At 41.1% G+C, this 17,821-nt stretch overlaps 1 protein-coding gene across 2 annotated transcripts; it reads left to right on the forward strand.

Annotated features, from left to right (window-relative positions):
* The first annotated feature begins 737 nt into the window (after window positions 1–737).
* LOC111863394 (transmembrane protein 8B) lies at window positions 738–17,436 on the forward strand. 2 transcript variants are annotated; one of them, XM_023849667.2, is made up of 3 exons: window positions 12,712–12,828; window positions 13,010–13,187; window positions 14,125–17,436. In XM_023849667.2, the coding sequence occupies exon 3, from the start codon at window positions 14,137–14,139 to the stop codon at window positions 16,456–16,458; it is 2,322 nt and encodes a 773-aa protein (XP_023705435.1). In that variant the 5' UTR covers window positions 12,712–12,828; window positions 13,010–13,187; window positions 14,125–14,136; the 3' UTR covers window positions 16,459–17,436. The 2 variants fall into 2 exon arrangements, with proteins under 2 accessions (XP_023705434.1, XP_023705435.1); XM_023849666.2 differs by lacking the exons at window positions 12,712–12,828; window positions 13,010–13,187 and adding an exon at window positions 738–1,202.
* Window positions 17,437–17,821: the final 385 nt, after the last annotated feature.

Below are 17,821 nucleotides of genomic sequence, written 5' to 3' on the forward strand. Positions count from 1 at the left end.
GTCACTAATACACGTGACAACATGTTATCCGATATGTATGTAAATTACCTCATCCTAATGCATTACTAGTTTTCGCATACTTACTCAGGTGGCACCTGAATTTTTTAATCTGTCCTCTGATGGATAGCAATGTATCTTAATTCGCTGTTTTAAGGCGGCAAGGAAACAACGAGATAAAGGTACGAAAGGGGTAAGGGAAGGGAAGAAAGAGGCTGAAGGATGAATATATAAAAGTATTCCCCGTTGAATTTCTGTGGGATTTGCCGTTAAGATTAATGGGTTTTAAAGGCCATCTAAGAAGGCGGTGATGATTTTCATTAGCCTCACGTGATTCTCTTTCTAATATGATCCATGCCGTCCTTATTCTAAATTATCGGGATTTTCCCCTCCAATATTGTTACCTGGAATCATTCTGCCAATGTTAAATTTAGTAGTAATTAAATATGTGTATGCTAAATCATTATTTGAGACAAACTGATTCGCCTGTGAAAGGGTTAAAATTCCTTCGGAGTACACTCCCGGTGGGACTAAGGAAAAGCATGAGAGCCACATTCCGGAAACGAATTTCCGGTACTAGGCACTACAACTCGACTTTCTGCACGGATATATTTTTCAGAACTCTTTTACGTAAAGGAGCCCTTTGAATCAAGACTCATATAGCGCGCATGACGTCACCAAACGGTTATCTCTCCTCGCCTTGCTTATAACACTGCTCTTTGTCTGTTCGAGCTGTGACATGCGGCTGAGTGTAACGCGTGTGTAGATCACTGCCTTGATCCACTACTAACCCATATTCCAACTGTACAGAAACGCGTGGCTAAATGGCCAATATTTCAAACATTATCAGCTCTGCATGGCTCTAGCCTGATCATGGTCATCTAAAACTGCTCGGTTATAGCAAGGAAAATAATATCTGAAGTTCAGGGCGTTGCAGCAACTGGTTCAATAAGCAGACAGACAGTCATACCCTGTAATGCTTGCTGCATGAAAATCAATAGCGCCCGCAACCTTCAGCAGCAGAAGCTACCAACCTAACCGACGGAGGTTGCATGAAACATCACGTTAATCAGTTGGTGGAATATGCTTTTGTCAAGGTTGACAGACTCGTGTACGTGTAATGGTGGATCAGGTCCTTACAGCTGATCCATTCGTGCAGCCAGCTGAGATGGAACCTCACACCATGAAGCTACGCTTATCTACATGTGAGTACATAAATCCTACTGCAAGTATGTTACCTTACACGACAAAATTGTTACATTCTGGTAGAAAGTATGAAATTCACAAAACTGGATGCAGAAGGAAGAAATGCTACGTACAGATTTCTTAAGATTTAAGCTGATTTTTTTTAATTTAAACTGAATCGGGAATTGAATTACGTTTTTTAAGCAGTGTGATATCTGTGTTCAAATCTGTTCCTGCTTGCCAAATTGATCACTAATTTTTAACTTGTGTTCCCTCCAAAAACGAGTGCAAATATTCATTATATTCATTATTATTATCTCTTTGTTTAGAATAGGCCTACCGTATACTATCGAAGATCAGTGCAGAGAAATATTTCATAACACCACACGAGTGTAAAAAAAAATCTGATTACTAAATATGTAGACACATAAATTCGTTAATTTTTATGCACATGATGGCTAATTGTGTGCTATTATATTTTATATGCCTGGATTTATAGTTCTATCTACCATTAATTAATGTTCTTCCTATTTACCGCTGATGTGAGAGAAGATAAATTACAGTATACGTTTAATATGAGCCGTCCACCATGTTCAACTCGTTCGTAATATACCCTCCATCTTTCTAACCCCACTACATAGCAAATTATATAATTTGTATATATTGGTATTGATGTATGTACACACACGCACACACACATACACACACTAAAAATTCCATGGAGCAAAATAATTTTTGGCCTTTTACAGACTGGGAGGAAGCGGGAGAGAGAAAGGGGGGGGGGGGAAGGTGGCTGTGACAGACAATATACTATGGGGAGGAAAGAAATATTTCTGGTTTTGAGGGTTCCCAGGCTGAGCCTGTTCGTCCTTCTAGTACGGGCACATTTTAGGGGCGGGAAGTGTAAAAAAGCAAACCTACAAAGACTGAGTCAGAGTTAGAGTCACTTTACGACAGGCAGTTTACCGCGAATCTGTTCATCTTGGCGCCAGCGCCTTGAGGATCACGACCGATTTTTTTTTTTTTTGCAACTGAACCCTTGCGTTCATCGTCCTTAGGTAACATCTTCTCTGACGAAAGGCTTCGCCTTTGTGAAGTGTACGTATATACACTATGCACTACCTCTGTCAGGCAAAGCTTTGCAGAGCAGATCATATCTATCTTACTTATCTTATGCTACAACGGCAGTTTAGTCACTTGAACGGTCGTAAGCTTGACCTCCGCCAAGTTTCAGCTTTTCATATTGTCTAATGTCTGGCTTCGCCTTGTCCTGTTCAGCGAACATATTAATTCTCATGATTTTATATGACTTCTGCTTCTAGCCTGCACACTTTATTATACAATCGTATACATACGGAAGGTTGAAATCTGTGTGCAAATCGCGGGCCGGTGTGCGCCTTGGAAAATGTCCAATGTTGCGAGAAACTTATTTTGCAGTCCCTGCAATTTTAAGAGTTACGTGTCTGTCTCAAAGACTGAATATCTTGTCAACTATATAGAAATTATCAGTTCGTACCTAACAGGAAACACTTCACGTCAACCAGTTAAAGCCAGCTAGGGGATGAGTCGCTGTTTACTATAAGATCCATACGAAGATACTTCAGAATTTTCGCGTGTTAAAAGAAGGTGGCACACGTAGAAAATCCGGGCTTCAAAGGGCTAGGAAGCTCTCTCGGCGGGCCAAGACATAACCTGTCTTTTATGAACTCAACCCCAAGGTTCATTACCTTGTTCACACGAGCTCGCCAATTGTCTATATCCTGCGCCAGACGAATTTAGTCCCTCCCTCACACATTTTTAAACCCAATTTTAATATTATCCAAACATCTACGCCTAGAGGTCTTCCAGTAAATGTGTTTTATATATAATATATGATTAAAATATCAGAACATGATAATGGACATTATATGGTATAATATGTTACATTTTTACGGTGTGAATAAGTAAGCTGTCATCCCTCTTCCACCATTTATATTTAATACGAACCTTCACACCTGTAATAGCGATTTTTCCATACGACTTAACCATAATTTATTCTAATCCTTTCTGAATTATTTTCGTATCACATAGTTTCTGTGACTAAGAAAATGTCGATTTTCCATAATGGACCTTATCTGCTCAGTGCCACAAGCATAGATAAATCATTCGAGTGATAAGCTCCATATCTCGAGTAGAAGGCCGGTTCAGATGTGAACGTAGAACATTTTTTAGAGTCACTAAGGTTATAACTCCTTTTTGATAAAATAACGGCACAACTTTGAAGGTACTCGGTAACGGCTTGAAGAAGTTCACAAGGTAAAAAATCGTATCTCATGGAATCCGAAGGTTCATTACCGTGTTCACAAGCACTCCACACAATCCTTCAGTATTTATTTAAAATATATTTTATGGTCCGAGGCCCTCTGTGATATTTCATAACAAGCTTATTTTTTACGGCAAGGAATTGATAGCCTCACACCAAGCCCCCAATATATAAATTAGATTTAGTGGGAGTACAGGAGATCAGATGGGACAGAGGTGGCAATGAACCAGCAAGACGTAGGTGTGTTGATAATGGATCGTAGAGAAATAGGATGGGGTGGTGTGGACTGGACTTATCTGGCTCTGGGTAGAGACCAGTGGAGAGCTCTTTTGAACACGATGATGAACTTTCTGGTGCCATAAAATGCTGGGAAGTTCTTGCGTAGCTGCACAACTGGCGGCTTCTCAAGAAAGGATCAGCTTCATAAAGTTAGTTAGTTAGTTATACCCAGAAATACCTAAGTCTCCCAAGTGGTTTCCTCCCTCGAAGTTTTCAGACTGCAAGTTATATGCCTTTCTCTTGTTTCTCATGCTACGTCTCCTAGCTATCTCTTCCTCCTTGTTACGGTTACCCTAGTGATAACAGACGGGAATGCAAATTATGAGTTGTTCATATAATTTTATCTAGACTCCTCTCTCTTAGTCCTAATATTCACCTCAGCCTGATCAGACACCTCTAACTAGGGCCGAGGCCAAGAAGACGTGGATCTATACATCCACTCCGCCATACGCCTTGATGTCTTAGTGCTTAATTAGTTAAAACAGTGACAACTTTACTATGTTCACAAACACATTACAGTGTATGTTATAGATGCAGTGAATAAACACGTATTTCAAAGTGGTTGACCCTTACAGCAAGACATCTTAACGCATCATTCAAATGCGTGGCTATTTATGTATGTATCTCTCTCTCTCGCTATATATATATACATGTGTACGTACACACGCATACATTACGATGATTGATGCGTGATGGTTCTATTACATAACAGTGTGGTTTTTATTCCAATACTAAAAATAGCAGATTTTCAATTTCGCCATAGGCTACCAAGTTGCGACCAAAGCTATTATTTAGAAATTAGCTTTTTGGCCGAATAAATTTCAGATAATTTCCGTTTAATATAGTAACATCTTCGCTACGGTCGCGCCATAGCTCAAGCGGTTAGTCGCTGGATTCCCAGCGGCTGGTCCGGGTTCGATCCCGGTTCTGGTCAAGTGGAATTTGTGGTGGACAAAGTGGCGCTGGGGCACGTTTCCTCCGAGTGCTTCGGTTTCCCCTGCTAATCTTCATTCCACCAATTGCTCCACAATTACCCTCACCTATCATCTGGGGCTGGTACAATAGGCCAGAAGTGGCCGCAGTACAAGGGACTTAATCCCACCCTACTAGCATTATAAAACATCTTCGTTGTGTTAATTAAACGCCACAACACGAAGACAGATGTGGGGATAGAAGTATAGCTCCAGGCATTAATAACGCTGGTAGTTGGAAGTGGGTTGTCAGATTGACTCCCCGGCGGCTTTACCTCCAGGAAAATTGCCCCGAGTGCGCACTGCAATGTTCGAGCTGAATGCTGTCAGAGGAGAGAAATGTCTTGCCCCTGCCGCGACTCGAACCAGGATTCCTCGAGAGCCCAGCATTACTGTAGTCACTATACCGCCTGAGCTATGCCGCACATCCTCTTTGTATTCACTGTGAACCTCTCTCTAGCAATTCAGATTTACTCTTGTTATCCTAGAACCCAAACCTGTGAGTCAGTTGTCAGCACGAATAAAAGTGTATTTAAGTACCGGCTTTCGTGTCGAAAGTGAAAATTAGTGACAAATTCCTTGTCCAGTGACTGTGACAAATGGCTCAACACGAGGTCGTTCAGTGTTTTACTTCGAGGAACAGGAGGTAATTGCATAATGAAGGTCGTTTTCCGTACGGAACGTTTCATAACATGGATCACGTGTTGAAACTGCGGTCTCCTAGAATATGACGCCGTGTAATTTGGTACACAGACATACTGCCTCTAGATGACTGTCTTAACATTCATCACCGTGGAATTGTAAATTCCCACACAGTTAGTGCTGTCCACATACCCGTGCATTGTGTAGCTAACGATGCTTGGGTTACCGTGTAAGATGGCGACTAATTCGGACATAAAAAGTAAAGGTAACCCTGTAACAGGCCGTGGAAGACCCTACGATTGTGAGACGTTGAGGGTCCCACATTTTCTAGACAATCGTCTCACAGATGGAGGTAAGGTTGTCAACCTTACGCGCCGGCCGCCCTTTACTCCTCAAGAAGATTCCTGGTACTCATTTATGTTAGGGGATGAGTCGACCCCAGGGCCATAGTGCTGCTGGAAGGAGTAGATAAATTAAAAAAACACCTAATCGAGACTCGAACCCGCGACCTTCCGGCTTGTAACATATTGCCTCAACCAACTATGCTACCGCATGCTCCTAATTCAGACATTAACTATTGTTTAATCGAAACAGGTTTCATTAAAATATTGTCACATATCGGGGTTTGCGTGACTAATAAGTATAATTTCTGGATTTCGTGATTGGGTTTATTGGCACTTCTTTACAGTTACAGTCAATTATAAAAGCTCACACATTGATCTCCTGAACGACGTCTGTCTGACGAATCTCTCACGAATCTCCCATTGAAATCTCCTGGACTACCATGTCTAAGAGTTCCTTTGTTTCATCCGTTACCACGAAACGTGTGTCAATCCCATGTCGAGGCTTTGATTTATACGGAGGTATTCGCTGCCACGAAACGCGCTTTTAGTGAGCTGTTGTTTAGCAATGGTCTATTCCGTCACAATATGATTTCCTCTTACTGTTGACAGCTCTAACATTATTTTGTATTGTGGGAATAGGTATATTTTATTGCTGACACAAACAAAATAAATCAAAGGTATGAAAGATTCATAGCCAACATAATATATGACCTCAGCATTGCTTCTACATTTTCTTTTTATTTACCTGTAGCTTATTTAACGACGCTGTCAGTAACTCTGACTATACAGCTTCAAATTATCGGATGACACTGAACAGTGAATTGGATAGTATGTGGAAGGAAGTGGTCGTTGCATAATTTAAAGTAATATCCTGATACCTTCTTCGAGGGACTGAGGAAAACCAAAGGCATTCTAAGTCAGGAGAGCCCATGTCCCGGCCGAGACGTTAGTTGCGCAGTTCTTGAGGAAAAAGAAGAAACAAACGTTACAGCCCGAGCCACGTGGCTCGGCGACTTCCTCTAATTTTATAGCATAACCGAATGGGAAAATTTGTATGCAACATGATCATCATTCCTATATTACTTTAACGCACTTCGACTAAAATTCTGTATATATATTTTTAATCTCTTCATGCGTTTTACCCATCTTCCTCAATCTGATTACCCGTGAAGCTCCTCACTTAATTGGGAGCCTCCACCACGGCGCGTCCTAAGATTGCAGATGGAAGCGACAGACGGCCTCTATATACAGAGGACAGCCAACAATGGGTGATATTTCTACTTCGGTTTAGACGGGGAACTAACAATCTCTGACCAGAAAAACAATTTTAAATTACAAACAATTTAACGTGAAAAAAAGTGAGATGTTTTTATTTCTGTATCCTAAAGTGACGGAGCTTCCTTTTAGGCCTATGTGTATTGGGAGCTTGTTATTCTCTTACTACAGCCAGCACTCTGTTCTTTGTAGCATTTATTTATTATGCCTTCAGACCGTATCCCCATCAAATCACAATCAGTTTAGACACGTACATATAGCTTCTTGTTGTAATGTGGGGAAGATAGAAGCGTTAACTCATCTCTGTCCGAAAAGTTCGGTCCGTCTCCCGCAGAGCTACCGATTTATTGCGAATCTTCGGGTATCAGCAACATCTGTTCTGTCTTTTCCGAACACATCTTTCAACCTCCAATAAATGTCAAACTTTCTTTTGCTACAAATTCACCGCTATTCCTTTAAGCGACCTGTATCAATAGACGGCTCAGAATAGGATTGCTGCTCCTGTCTCGGAAGCTTATTTGCTTCACACATCAATTCGTGTTTAATACATACGTACATTACGAACGTGGATTTAAGCTAATGACAAGCCATGTTTCATAATTTAAAAATTAGAATACACAAAGCCATAATTTTGTTTGTAGTTCTGTATGGGAGTGAAACTTGGTCTCTGACATTAAGTGAGGAATATAGACTGAACTAAGTGTGTTTGAGAACAGGGTGTTGAGGAGAATATTTGGACCGAAGAGAGATGAAGTGACGGGAGGTTGGAGACAACTGCATAATGAGGAGCTTCATAACTTGTACTCTTCACCAAATATAATTAGAACTATCAGGTCAAGGACGATTAGGTGGACACGGCATGTAGCACGAATGGGGAGAAGAGAAATGCATATAGGCTATTGGTGGGAAGGTCAGAAGGAAAGAGACCGGTAGGAAGACAAAGGCGTCGGTATGTGGACAATATTAGAATGGATCTTAGAGAGATAGGATGTAATGATATGGATTGGATTGATCTGGCTCAGGATACGGACCAGTGGAGGACTCTTGTGAACACGGTAATGAACCTCCGTGTTCCATAAAATGCTAGGAATTTCTTGAGTAGCTGCAGAATTGGCCGCCCCTCAAGAAGGGCTCAGCTACATGAGTAAGTAAGTAAGTAAGTAATGTTTCATAATTAGTAACCTGTATTAGTAAAGATATCAGGGGTTTTCACACTAATTTTCGTTCAACGATTGAAGATGCACTGAGGCTCATTCTCTCAAACACTGCATACCTAAACAAGAAATGATTCTATTGATATCTACTGCTTTTACTTGTCAATGCTTCCGACTGAAGCACCTAAGAAGCCAATCTATTAACGGACATAGTTAAGAGTGTCATTTCGGATCTGTAGTACTTCGAAAATAGCCTACAGATTTTAATTAATAGTAGAATGAATGGTTACAGCTTCGTTCCAAACATCTAAAGATTTAGATGGAAAATTGTAACTTTATGTTGGCACCAGACTTTTCTGTCACTCTTACAGAATAAACAGAAATTGGATTTAGGTATACGAACAGTTCGAATCGAGACTGTCTATTCAGTTTAAATGTTTTCGTAATTCCCTTCGGCTTCTCTACGCGAATTCCAAAACAGTAACTTAAAGCTCTTATATATTCATCTTTTATGAACATATATCATTACATTCGACAGTTAGGCCTTCACACTTGAAATTCATTGCCTAAAGAAGTGAAGAATCCGTCATTGAAATACTTCTGTAGGAGCACATCTTCCTGAAACCTGACCCGTTCCAGGCAAGATGTGCGGCCTTCCGTCGAAATTCATGGTTTTCCCAAGTGCAGTTGTGTTGCATATATAGAAGCGCAGTATAAAGCACACTCTTACTTGATCATGAAATTAAGATGAGATGACAGGTACAGGGATGGAAGATAAATTAAATTAGATGCGTGTTTCTGTCATAATTTTTAACGTTGCCAGTAATTCAATTAGAAGAGTGCCGTGACATAACAATCAAGAATCGATACTCATATCCGTCACGTGACCTATTGCGGAACGTGTTTAGTTTCCCACACGAACTCTGTTCTGAAATCAAAATAACTACTTCAAATTTTGTACGTAATGAAATGGATGCCTTGCCTTGTCATGCACTCTCTTCCTATGACAAGTACCTTAATGTCAGAACACGGCACTGATATTTCATAATGATCCGTTTCTAATGACAACTCCTACCTTATGCGTTATTCAAAGTCACCCCTCTTCAACTCCCTCTTTCATTAAAGTCAGATCAAATTTTCATTTACTTCAGAGATCTTTTGTATTTCAACAGAATGAAATTTCAAAGAAAAATTATGAAAATTAACGTTTGCAGATTCCAAGTTCGATTTTGCATTTCAGAAACAGTGTGAAGGATGTGAAGACGCTTCCTGGGGCAGACATTGACTCTGACCACAACTTGCTGGTTGCCAAGTTCCGAACCAGGTTGAAGAAAATTATAGGATTTCGAAAGCGCAGACCCAGATGGGATTTGGAGAAGTTATATGCTCAAAGACAAAGCGTGCAAGAGACTCTAGAAGAGAAACTCGGTGCAATTGAAGGTGAAAGCGGAAATGCTGAAGCGCAGTGGAACGATATAAAAGAATGCATGTTAGATACTATCAGTGATTTGGTAGGTAAAGTTGAGAAGATAGCAAGAAAACCATGGGTTACACAGGAGATGATGAGTAAAATGGAGGAGCGAAGGAAATGGAAGAATGTCAACAATGAAGAAGGCAGGAGGAAATACAGGAGACTGAGGAATGAATTGAAAAGAGCCACGGACAGGGCCAAAAAGGAATATCTTGAGAAGATATGTAATGAGATTATGGAATTTCAAAGAACAGGCCGTTATGATTTGATGTACATGAAGACAAAAGAACTAGGATGGAAAGAGAATCATGGGATTCAAAATGTTGGCATCGAAGACTCCCAGGGGAATAGAATAGTAGATCAGAGGCAAGTGCTGAAAATTTGGGAAAATTATATTTCAGAACTATATGATCGACCTAATCGGCCAGAAACCTTAGAAGTTGAACCGGAAGAAGAAGTAGATACAGACGAGAAAGGACCATATATTTTACAAAGTGAGGTGGAAAAAGCTATCAAGGAAATGAGGAAGGGAAAGGCTACAGGAGATGATGATGTACCTGGAGATGTGCTCAAGTTACTGGGAGAAGGTGGTTTGAAAACACTGACAAAACTAATGAACACCATATATGAAAGTGGAGAGTGGCCCAAGGACTTTACAGAAGTTACAATGATTGCCTTAAAGAAAAAGACAAAAGCTACAAAATGCAGCGACCATCGCACAATAAGTCTTATTGCACATACAGCAAAGATAATAGCAAAGATACTTAAAAGAAGAATTGAAAGGAAAATAGAGGATGTACTTGGAGAAGATCAGTTTGGATTTAGAAGAGGAAAAGGAACCAGGGATGCAATTGGGATGATGAGAATTATAGCGGAACGAACTTTGGAGATAGATGAAGAACTGTGTGTTTGCTTCATAGACTGGCAGAAGGCATTTGACCGGGTAAACTGGACCAAATTAATGCAGATCCTGAAAGAAACAGGTATCGATTGGCATGAAAGAAGATTGATTAGCAAATTGTACATGGATCAGAAAGTTAGAGTACGACTGGACAGGGGGGAGACAGGAAGTGTGCAGATTGGAAGAGGAGTTCGACAAGGATGCTGTTTATCACCAATTCTGTTCAACTTGTACAGCGAATGCCTTACCAAGGAAGCTCTGGATGGGCTCGGTGACTTCAAAGTAGGAGGGCAAATTATTCAAACTGTGAAATATGCAGATGACCTTGTGTTAATGGCTAAGGAAGAAACTGTGCTACAGGGCATGATTGATAGACTAATTGAAATTGGAAGGTGCTATGGCATGGAAATGAATGTGGAGAAAACAAAAGTAATGAAAATTTCGAGACAACCAACCCCAGTCACAATAAAGATAGACCAAAAACAACTGGAGAATGTGAAATGTTTTAAATATTTGGGTAGCTTGTTAACAGATGATGGAAGGTGTACTTGTGAAATTAAATCCAGGATTGCCATGGCAAAAGCTGCATTTAGCAAGAAGAAGAATCTTTTTACCAGCAAATTGGACTTAAATTTGAGGAAGAAACTAGTGAAATGCTACATTTGGAGCATAGCTCTGTATGGGGCTGAAACATGGACACTTAGGGCAGTAGATCAGAAACATCTGGAAAGTTTCGAAATGTGGTGTTGGAGAAGAATGGAGAAGATCAGTTGGACCGATTATGTGAGAAATGAAGAAGTGTTAATTAGAGTCAGTGAGCAGAGGAATATCCTACATGAAATAAGAAAACGGAAGGCTAATTGGATTGGTCATGTTTTACGCAGAAACTGCCTTCTAAAAGAAGCTATCGAAGGAAAGATAGATGGGCGGATAGAAGTGACAAGAAGACGAGGAAGAAGACGTAAGAAGATGCTGGATGACCTTGGGGACAGAAGAGGATACTGTCATTTGAAGGAGAAAGCCCTAGATCGCATTAAGTGGAGGAATTGTTTTGAAAGAGACTGTGGACCTGTCGTCTTGACAGATTACTGATGATGATGATTGTCAGTGGTGAAGGCTGTCAAATGCCTGTGCAGATGCGCCTTGACGAAAGAAGGAATATCTGGAAACTAAACATAAAATACGGGCCCTATGATACAGTTGTTATTTCGTTTAGAATCCAGTGGTCACACCGACCACTTAGACCGATATTTCACATAATATTCTCCGCCTTTTTGAGTAAAATTCGGAAACAGTATTTGCGAACAGGCCACGATATTTTCCTCTACTTCCTTCCAAGATCACAACTAAACTAGTTGTATTTACCTCCGCGGCTAGCACTGCAAAATTATGTAAACTAAGAAATAGACTTACACTCATATCCCTGTGCAGTATTACTTAGATAATATGCACGGCTTAGGCTCTATGTGTTATGGAGAAACAGGAGCGAGATACTTCAGAGACAGAAAAGTTGAAATAACCTACAGTGTATGTCTAAACAACGGTTTACTGAAGTCGGTATAGCGACTGGCTACGTGCTGGACGACCGAGGGGTCGGAGTTGGAGTCCTGGTGGAAGCAAGAATTTTGTCTTCTCCATGTCGTCTAGACCGGCTCTGGGGCCCACTCAGCCTTCTATACAATGTACCGGGGGTATTTCCCCGGGGGTAAAGCGGCTGGGAGCCGGTCACGGTAGCCAAGCGTTCTAAGGCATGCACTGTCTTCGCTCGCTCGGAAGCCGGGATCGTGGGTTCGAATCCCACTCAGGGCATGGATGTTTGTGTGCGTTTTTCTGTGTTTGTCTACAGGCAGAGGCCTTGCGACGAGCTGATCACTCGCCCAAGGAGTCCTGCCGAATGTGTAAGATCTAGAAAAACCGAAGTGAACGGAGTTCATGGAGGTAGGCCTAGGCCCACTGGGGCTGTCGTGCCAAGGAAAAAAAAAACGGCTGGGGCATGAAACTGACCACTCACCTCCAGCCAGTGCTGAGGCCAAGAAAATGTGGATCTATACATCCTCTCCCCCATACGTCTTCATGGCGTAGTGCTTAATAAGTTACGCACAGGGACTTTATGTTCTTTACCTTACAGATCGACAGGACGAAGTAGGACGCGTTGGATGTAGGATTTGGAGGCAGGCACAAGCAATGCTTTGCTGAACCAATAAAGATAAAATAACAAGAATAACATTGCCCATTTTCGTCTAGAGGACGGGCGTGACCTTACAATCGTCCCTGCTTCCAGTAGGAGCTCACGCTTTCTTCGGGCAGGTCCCTGAATAAACTATAATTATTTACTTAATATCTGTCTTAAATGTTTACCAGTAACGTAGTACATAAGAAAGGAGAGGCAAAAAGAACGAAGTCAAGTATGGTAATAAATAATGCTGATTCGTTAAAGAAGACAAAGCGTTACCTCAGCTTTTAACGGTTCTACCTGTTTATTTTGTAGGGGACAGAAGACACGGACGTAATGTTTGAAACATGAACAGTTGAACAAAGAAGAGAAAATAAAAGGCATTTTTCTCTAATTTATACTCTCGAATTGCTCAAATTGAACATGGATGAGCTGCCATTATGCCCTGTGGAACTAAACGCATCTATTGCTTGAAAATTAATGAAAATTGGAGGTAGGACTAATAAGAATTAAGACGATTAGATATGTAATCTTTACAATTGAAAACAAATTTAATGCTTGCGCGCAGGTTATGTTATCTAAGGTTTATCATACCTGTCAGAAGAAAATAATGTTTGTCTCCGAAAGAAATTCGTCACACGTTGTCTAACATTGTTAATCACTGCGCCTTGTATGCAGCACATAAGCTTCAGATTTCGTTCTGAAATATTATGATACCCAGCTTAAAATATATGTCACTTTCATACCAGCGAAATATGCATGAACATATTTAAATTAATTGTGCTATATACGTGTAGAATATTATTATAAGGCCCTCCTCTACGTAAGGTGATCTGAAAAGAGAAATTTCCTGCCTCCATTTCTTATATATTGTAACGTGTCAGGAATCCAGAAGAGACGCTTCTATGGAAACACTAGAATAGACAACGCGATAACAATGGGTCATTGCGTAGGAAACGCGGAACCAACAAAAGCAACGTTTCCACTGCTATAACAGAGGGTTCATTTGCCTAGCAGCGGCCGAGGGGATAAATAGCCCAATATATAGTCTACGAGTAGCTTGATAACTAGTTATGTAATACTACTTCCAAAATGTTTCTTGTGAACTTATGCTAACACCAACCCTTTTATCGGAGCGAAATTACTTCTCCATAACGTGTCTTTAACATGCGTCAATTATAGGTACACAATCTTGACGTTAGAATCAATAATATTATATTTCAGTATCATGTTGCATTGAAGTACGTATCACTCGTGTTTTCAGTTTGTAATGCACCGAATTGAAATTAGATGACATAGAAAGCGGTGCATTTCATACCATAGAGGAATGAATGAATGTATAAGGAAACTTGAGAAGAATTAAATTGTTATTCCGATTAATTGGAGATGCCAACGGCATGGATTTCAATTACTGTATTTCTTTGTTTCAGTCCGATGAAAACATGGCTGCCAAACTACTGCTACTGTGTCTGGGAGTCATTGCCGTGTCCCGTGGACAGCTGGCAAAAGTTTGGAAGCTCTCAGCGCGGGAACTCATCGACTATCGAGCATATCGTGACGTCACCGTTCTACATTTCCGAGTTCCCGAGCAAACACTGACAGCTTCCTTCAATTTTACGGTTTCCGAGAAGCTAATATCGTCCCATTTTTCTTCCGAGTGTGACCCAAGGAGAGTAAGCCTCTTCCTTAAATATGGCAGTTTACCTGTTATCAATCCTGACGGGGCAAAATTCCCAGACAACTTCTCAATCTCAAACCGCGTGCCAGTGTACAACGCAGAGTTCCAGAGCAACGAGGTGCCTGTAATCATCAATGTCACTAGCCCAGTTCCAGGGGACTGGTTTGCGGTCGCTTTTATAAGCTATACCGATCCAAACGACGATCAAATTTTGCAACAGGGGTTAGCCCCGAACTGCGCAGCTCTGGCGGAATGCAGTATGAGTGTCGTCATTGTGGACGATGTCACTGTTGTCGTTCCCGGAGAAGAGATTTCCGGACAACTGGACGGGGATGCTGACTCAAAATATTTTAAATTTTATGTGCCTTCAGGGACATGGATGGTGCGTGTTAACCTTTCTTCCGACCAGTGCGATAGTTCACCTTGTCTCCTCATGTCATATGCTCCAAGAACATTCCCGGATCCCAAAGTTAGCAATGAAAACTGTGAGTCTGGTGTTTCATGCGAGAACGATTTCATTCCAGCTGTGGATAACTGGTATTTTATTACAATATCTGCAACCCACAACATGAGCGCCAGTTCCATCCGTTTCACGCTGATAGTCTCCTTTCTTGCTCATAATTCATCAGAGAAATGGAAACTGGTGAAAACAACGTTACCGCATGTCATGACCGAAGATCAAAATTATGACAGGACGTTATTAATTCAGGATTTCCAAAACTTCTGGAGGTTGGTGCCTCTGACGAGACAATCTTTTTCGTCATTCTTTACATTCAACTTCCTCAGTGAACTTGCTGACGAAAATAAAGGTTTCTTCTCCATAAATGTTAGTGTGGATGAGCTGGCTATGATGCAGTTTGAAGTGAATCATGTAAGCGACATTGGAGGGACACTGACGTTTCAAATGAAGCTTGAAGAAGACTCTAATTTAAAGAACGTCACACAGAGCCTTTACAATGTGTCTGTTGTTGCGTGTCTTAGTTATCAGGCACGTGCCATTCCGCTGTATCCTCAAGACATGTGCCTCGACTATACTGGAGACTTCTCAAAGTCCAAAATCCAGGTGAATTCATCCAGTGAAAGAAATCGTATAGGTAGCATCCACGTGCCTTTCCCCGAACCAGGACTCTGGTTCATAACTTTGAAGCCGTTTTGCTTCAACGACAGTCTTCCAGCAGATTGTACTTCCGACCTGGGCTCTCTGAACGTGTCCCTTATAATTGAATCTAATATGTGTACGGCAGACAACTGTGGGAGGTTTGGGGACTGCTATAATTATATGAGTGGTGGGTTCATTTTCTCCACATGCGTATGTAGGCATGGGTATATCGGTTGGGGTTGCACGGACGATAGCAAGGTCACCTCATTGATGGAATTACTGATCGCAGCGCTGCTTCTTACGATTAGCAATTTGTTCTTCATCCCAGCAATTGTCATGGCAATACGTCAAAAGTATTACACCGAAGCGTTTGTGTATGTATGCACTATGTTCTTTTCAACGTTCTATCACGCCTGTGATGCTGGCGAAGACATTTATTCCTACTGTTTAATGAGACTGAATGTTCTGCAATTTTGTGACTTCTATTCAGCGATTCTGTCTCTGTGGGTGACTCTCATTGCCATGTCGGATATCCGTAATGCTCTCAAGTCCATAGTCCACATGGCAGGTGCCATAGGTATCGCCCTAGGCACGGAGTATAACCGAACCTCCCTTTGGGTGTTGGTAGTACCCGCTCTGATCGGCCTAGCCCTTATGATCCAATCTTGGATGTGGCGTTGCAAAGCTCAGAGGTCATGCTATCCCAGTAAGAAATACTGGAAGTTCTATTTTCCTCCGGGAGTGCTACTAGTCATTGTGGGTCTTGTGTGCTACTCGTTCTTAGAAACGAGACAGAACTATAAGTATGTTCATAGCGCCTGGCATATTATCATGGCGCTAGCGATAATATTTTTGCTCCCATCCAAGAAGCAGCAAAGAGCTGTTGTAGTGAACACCGATGAATCTGCTTGTTTGCCACCACTGACATGCAAACCATCTTGGAAAGATAACAAGATTTTTAAGTTTCTATGTTGGTGCGAACGATGACAGTGGCATTGTGTGTAGTAGTGAGTCGTAACAACATAAAAAGTTCTGTCGACTTGTCTGTTAGAGTGGCAACGCTGACTGCTCGTGGGGGGCATCTGTTCAGCATTATGTGGTACCATTTAATATGTTGTCTTTCTTCCACATTGTCCCCATTTATCATTGTTTTCTGGCTTCATGTGTTATCTTGTTACATCCTACAAATACATGTGTTATGACTTCACTTATAATGATTACATTATCATTAATCCTATAGTTGTAACACGTTACAGTTACTATATTCAGTATAATTAACACCAAAGTCGGTTTTAGAGGAAGAGGACAGTGTTGGATTAGTCATCCTTCACATTCCTCTCCAGTATGAATGAAACGTGAAATAGACGTTACTATACTCCGATATTGAGTACCTTCTTGTGACGACTGGTCCACTAAACGCGAAGCATTTGTCAGTGTTGCTACCATATACAAGTATGAGCAGTCAAGAGATTGGATGTTAAATGCTGTATCTAGAAGTGTCTGGATCACAGTGTCCGAACCTCTTCATATTTCCTATTACCTTATCCGGTTTTCATATGAGATTGTATTGTCCTTACCTGCCTCAGTCCCAATAGATTTATCAGTCAGCTCGTGATTCGTTGTGGTTGTGCCTATATTTGATGTGCTACATGACAGTTGAAGTTATTACAGGAGAATATTGGTACGAAATTTTCAGTTTGCATTAAACAACTTTTTTTTTCATACCTATAATGCTGATGGCAAATAGTAATTTAACTGAATGTTTTCTTTTTATTTTTACGTGCTAAATCAAAAACTACAGGAGCCAACTACACAGTCAACACTTCAGAGAAAAATAAAAAGTAAAAGAAAGCAATACACATACGGAAGAAAAACTAAGGTATTGAAGTAATTGTGCCTACCACCGCGGCGGCCCGGCTTCAAATCCAGGTCTGGTCAAGTGGGATTTGTGGTGGATAAAGTGGCGTTGGGGTAGGTTTTCTCCGTGTACTTCAGTTTCCCCTGCCAATCTTCATTCCACAAAAAATTGTTCATCATCATAATCACCCGGGCAGGTACAGTAGGTCCATCAGTGGCCGCCGTGCCGAATGGATCCAACTGGACTGCACCCCCCGCCCACTATGCGAATTAAGTGTGGTTAAGTTCGCATCCATTTTTAGAAGATTAAATTCCAAAGAGGCTGCGCCATGAAGATGGAAAATACCGATATGAATACATTCCTTTGTAAGAGCACTTCTGAATGCATGAAGGATTTTTTCTGTTTTTTTTTTTATTTTGTACCCTTTCAATCAGAAACATGAACAGTGCACTGTGCTAAATGGGGAACACGATGTTCCTAATTTCGCCCGCA

The sequence above is a fragment of the Cryptotermes secundus genome, unplaced genomic scaffold (genome assembly GCF_002891405.2).
Source record: "Cryptotermes secundus unplaced genomic scaffold, Csec_1.0 scaffold568, whole genome shotgun sequence".
Taxonomy (NCBI): domain Eukaryota; kingdom Metazoa; phylum Arthropoda; class Insecta; order Blattodea; family Kalotermitidae; genus Cryptotermes; species Cryptotermes secundus.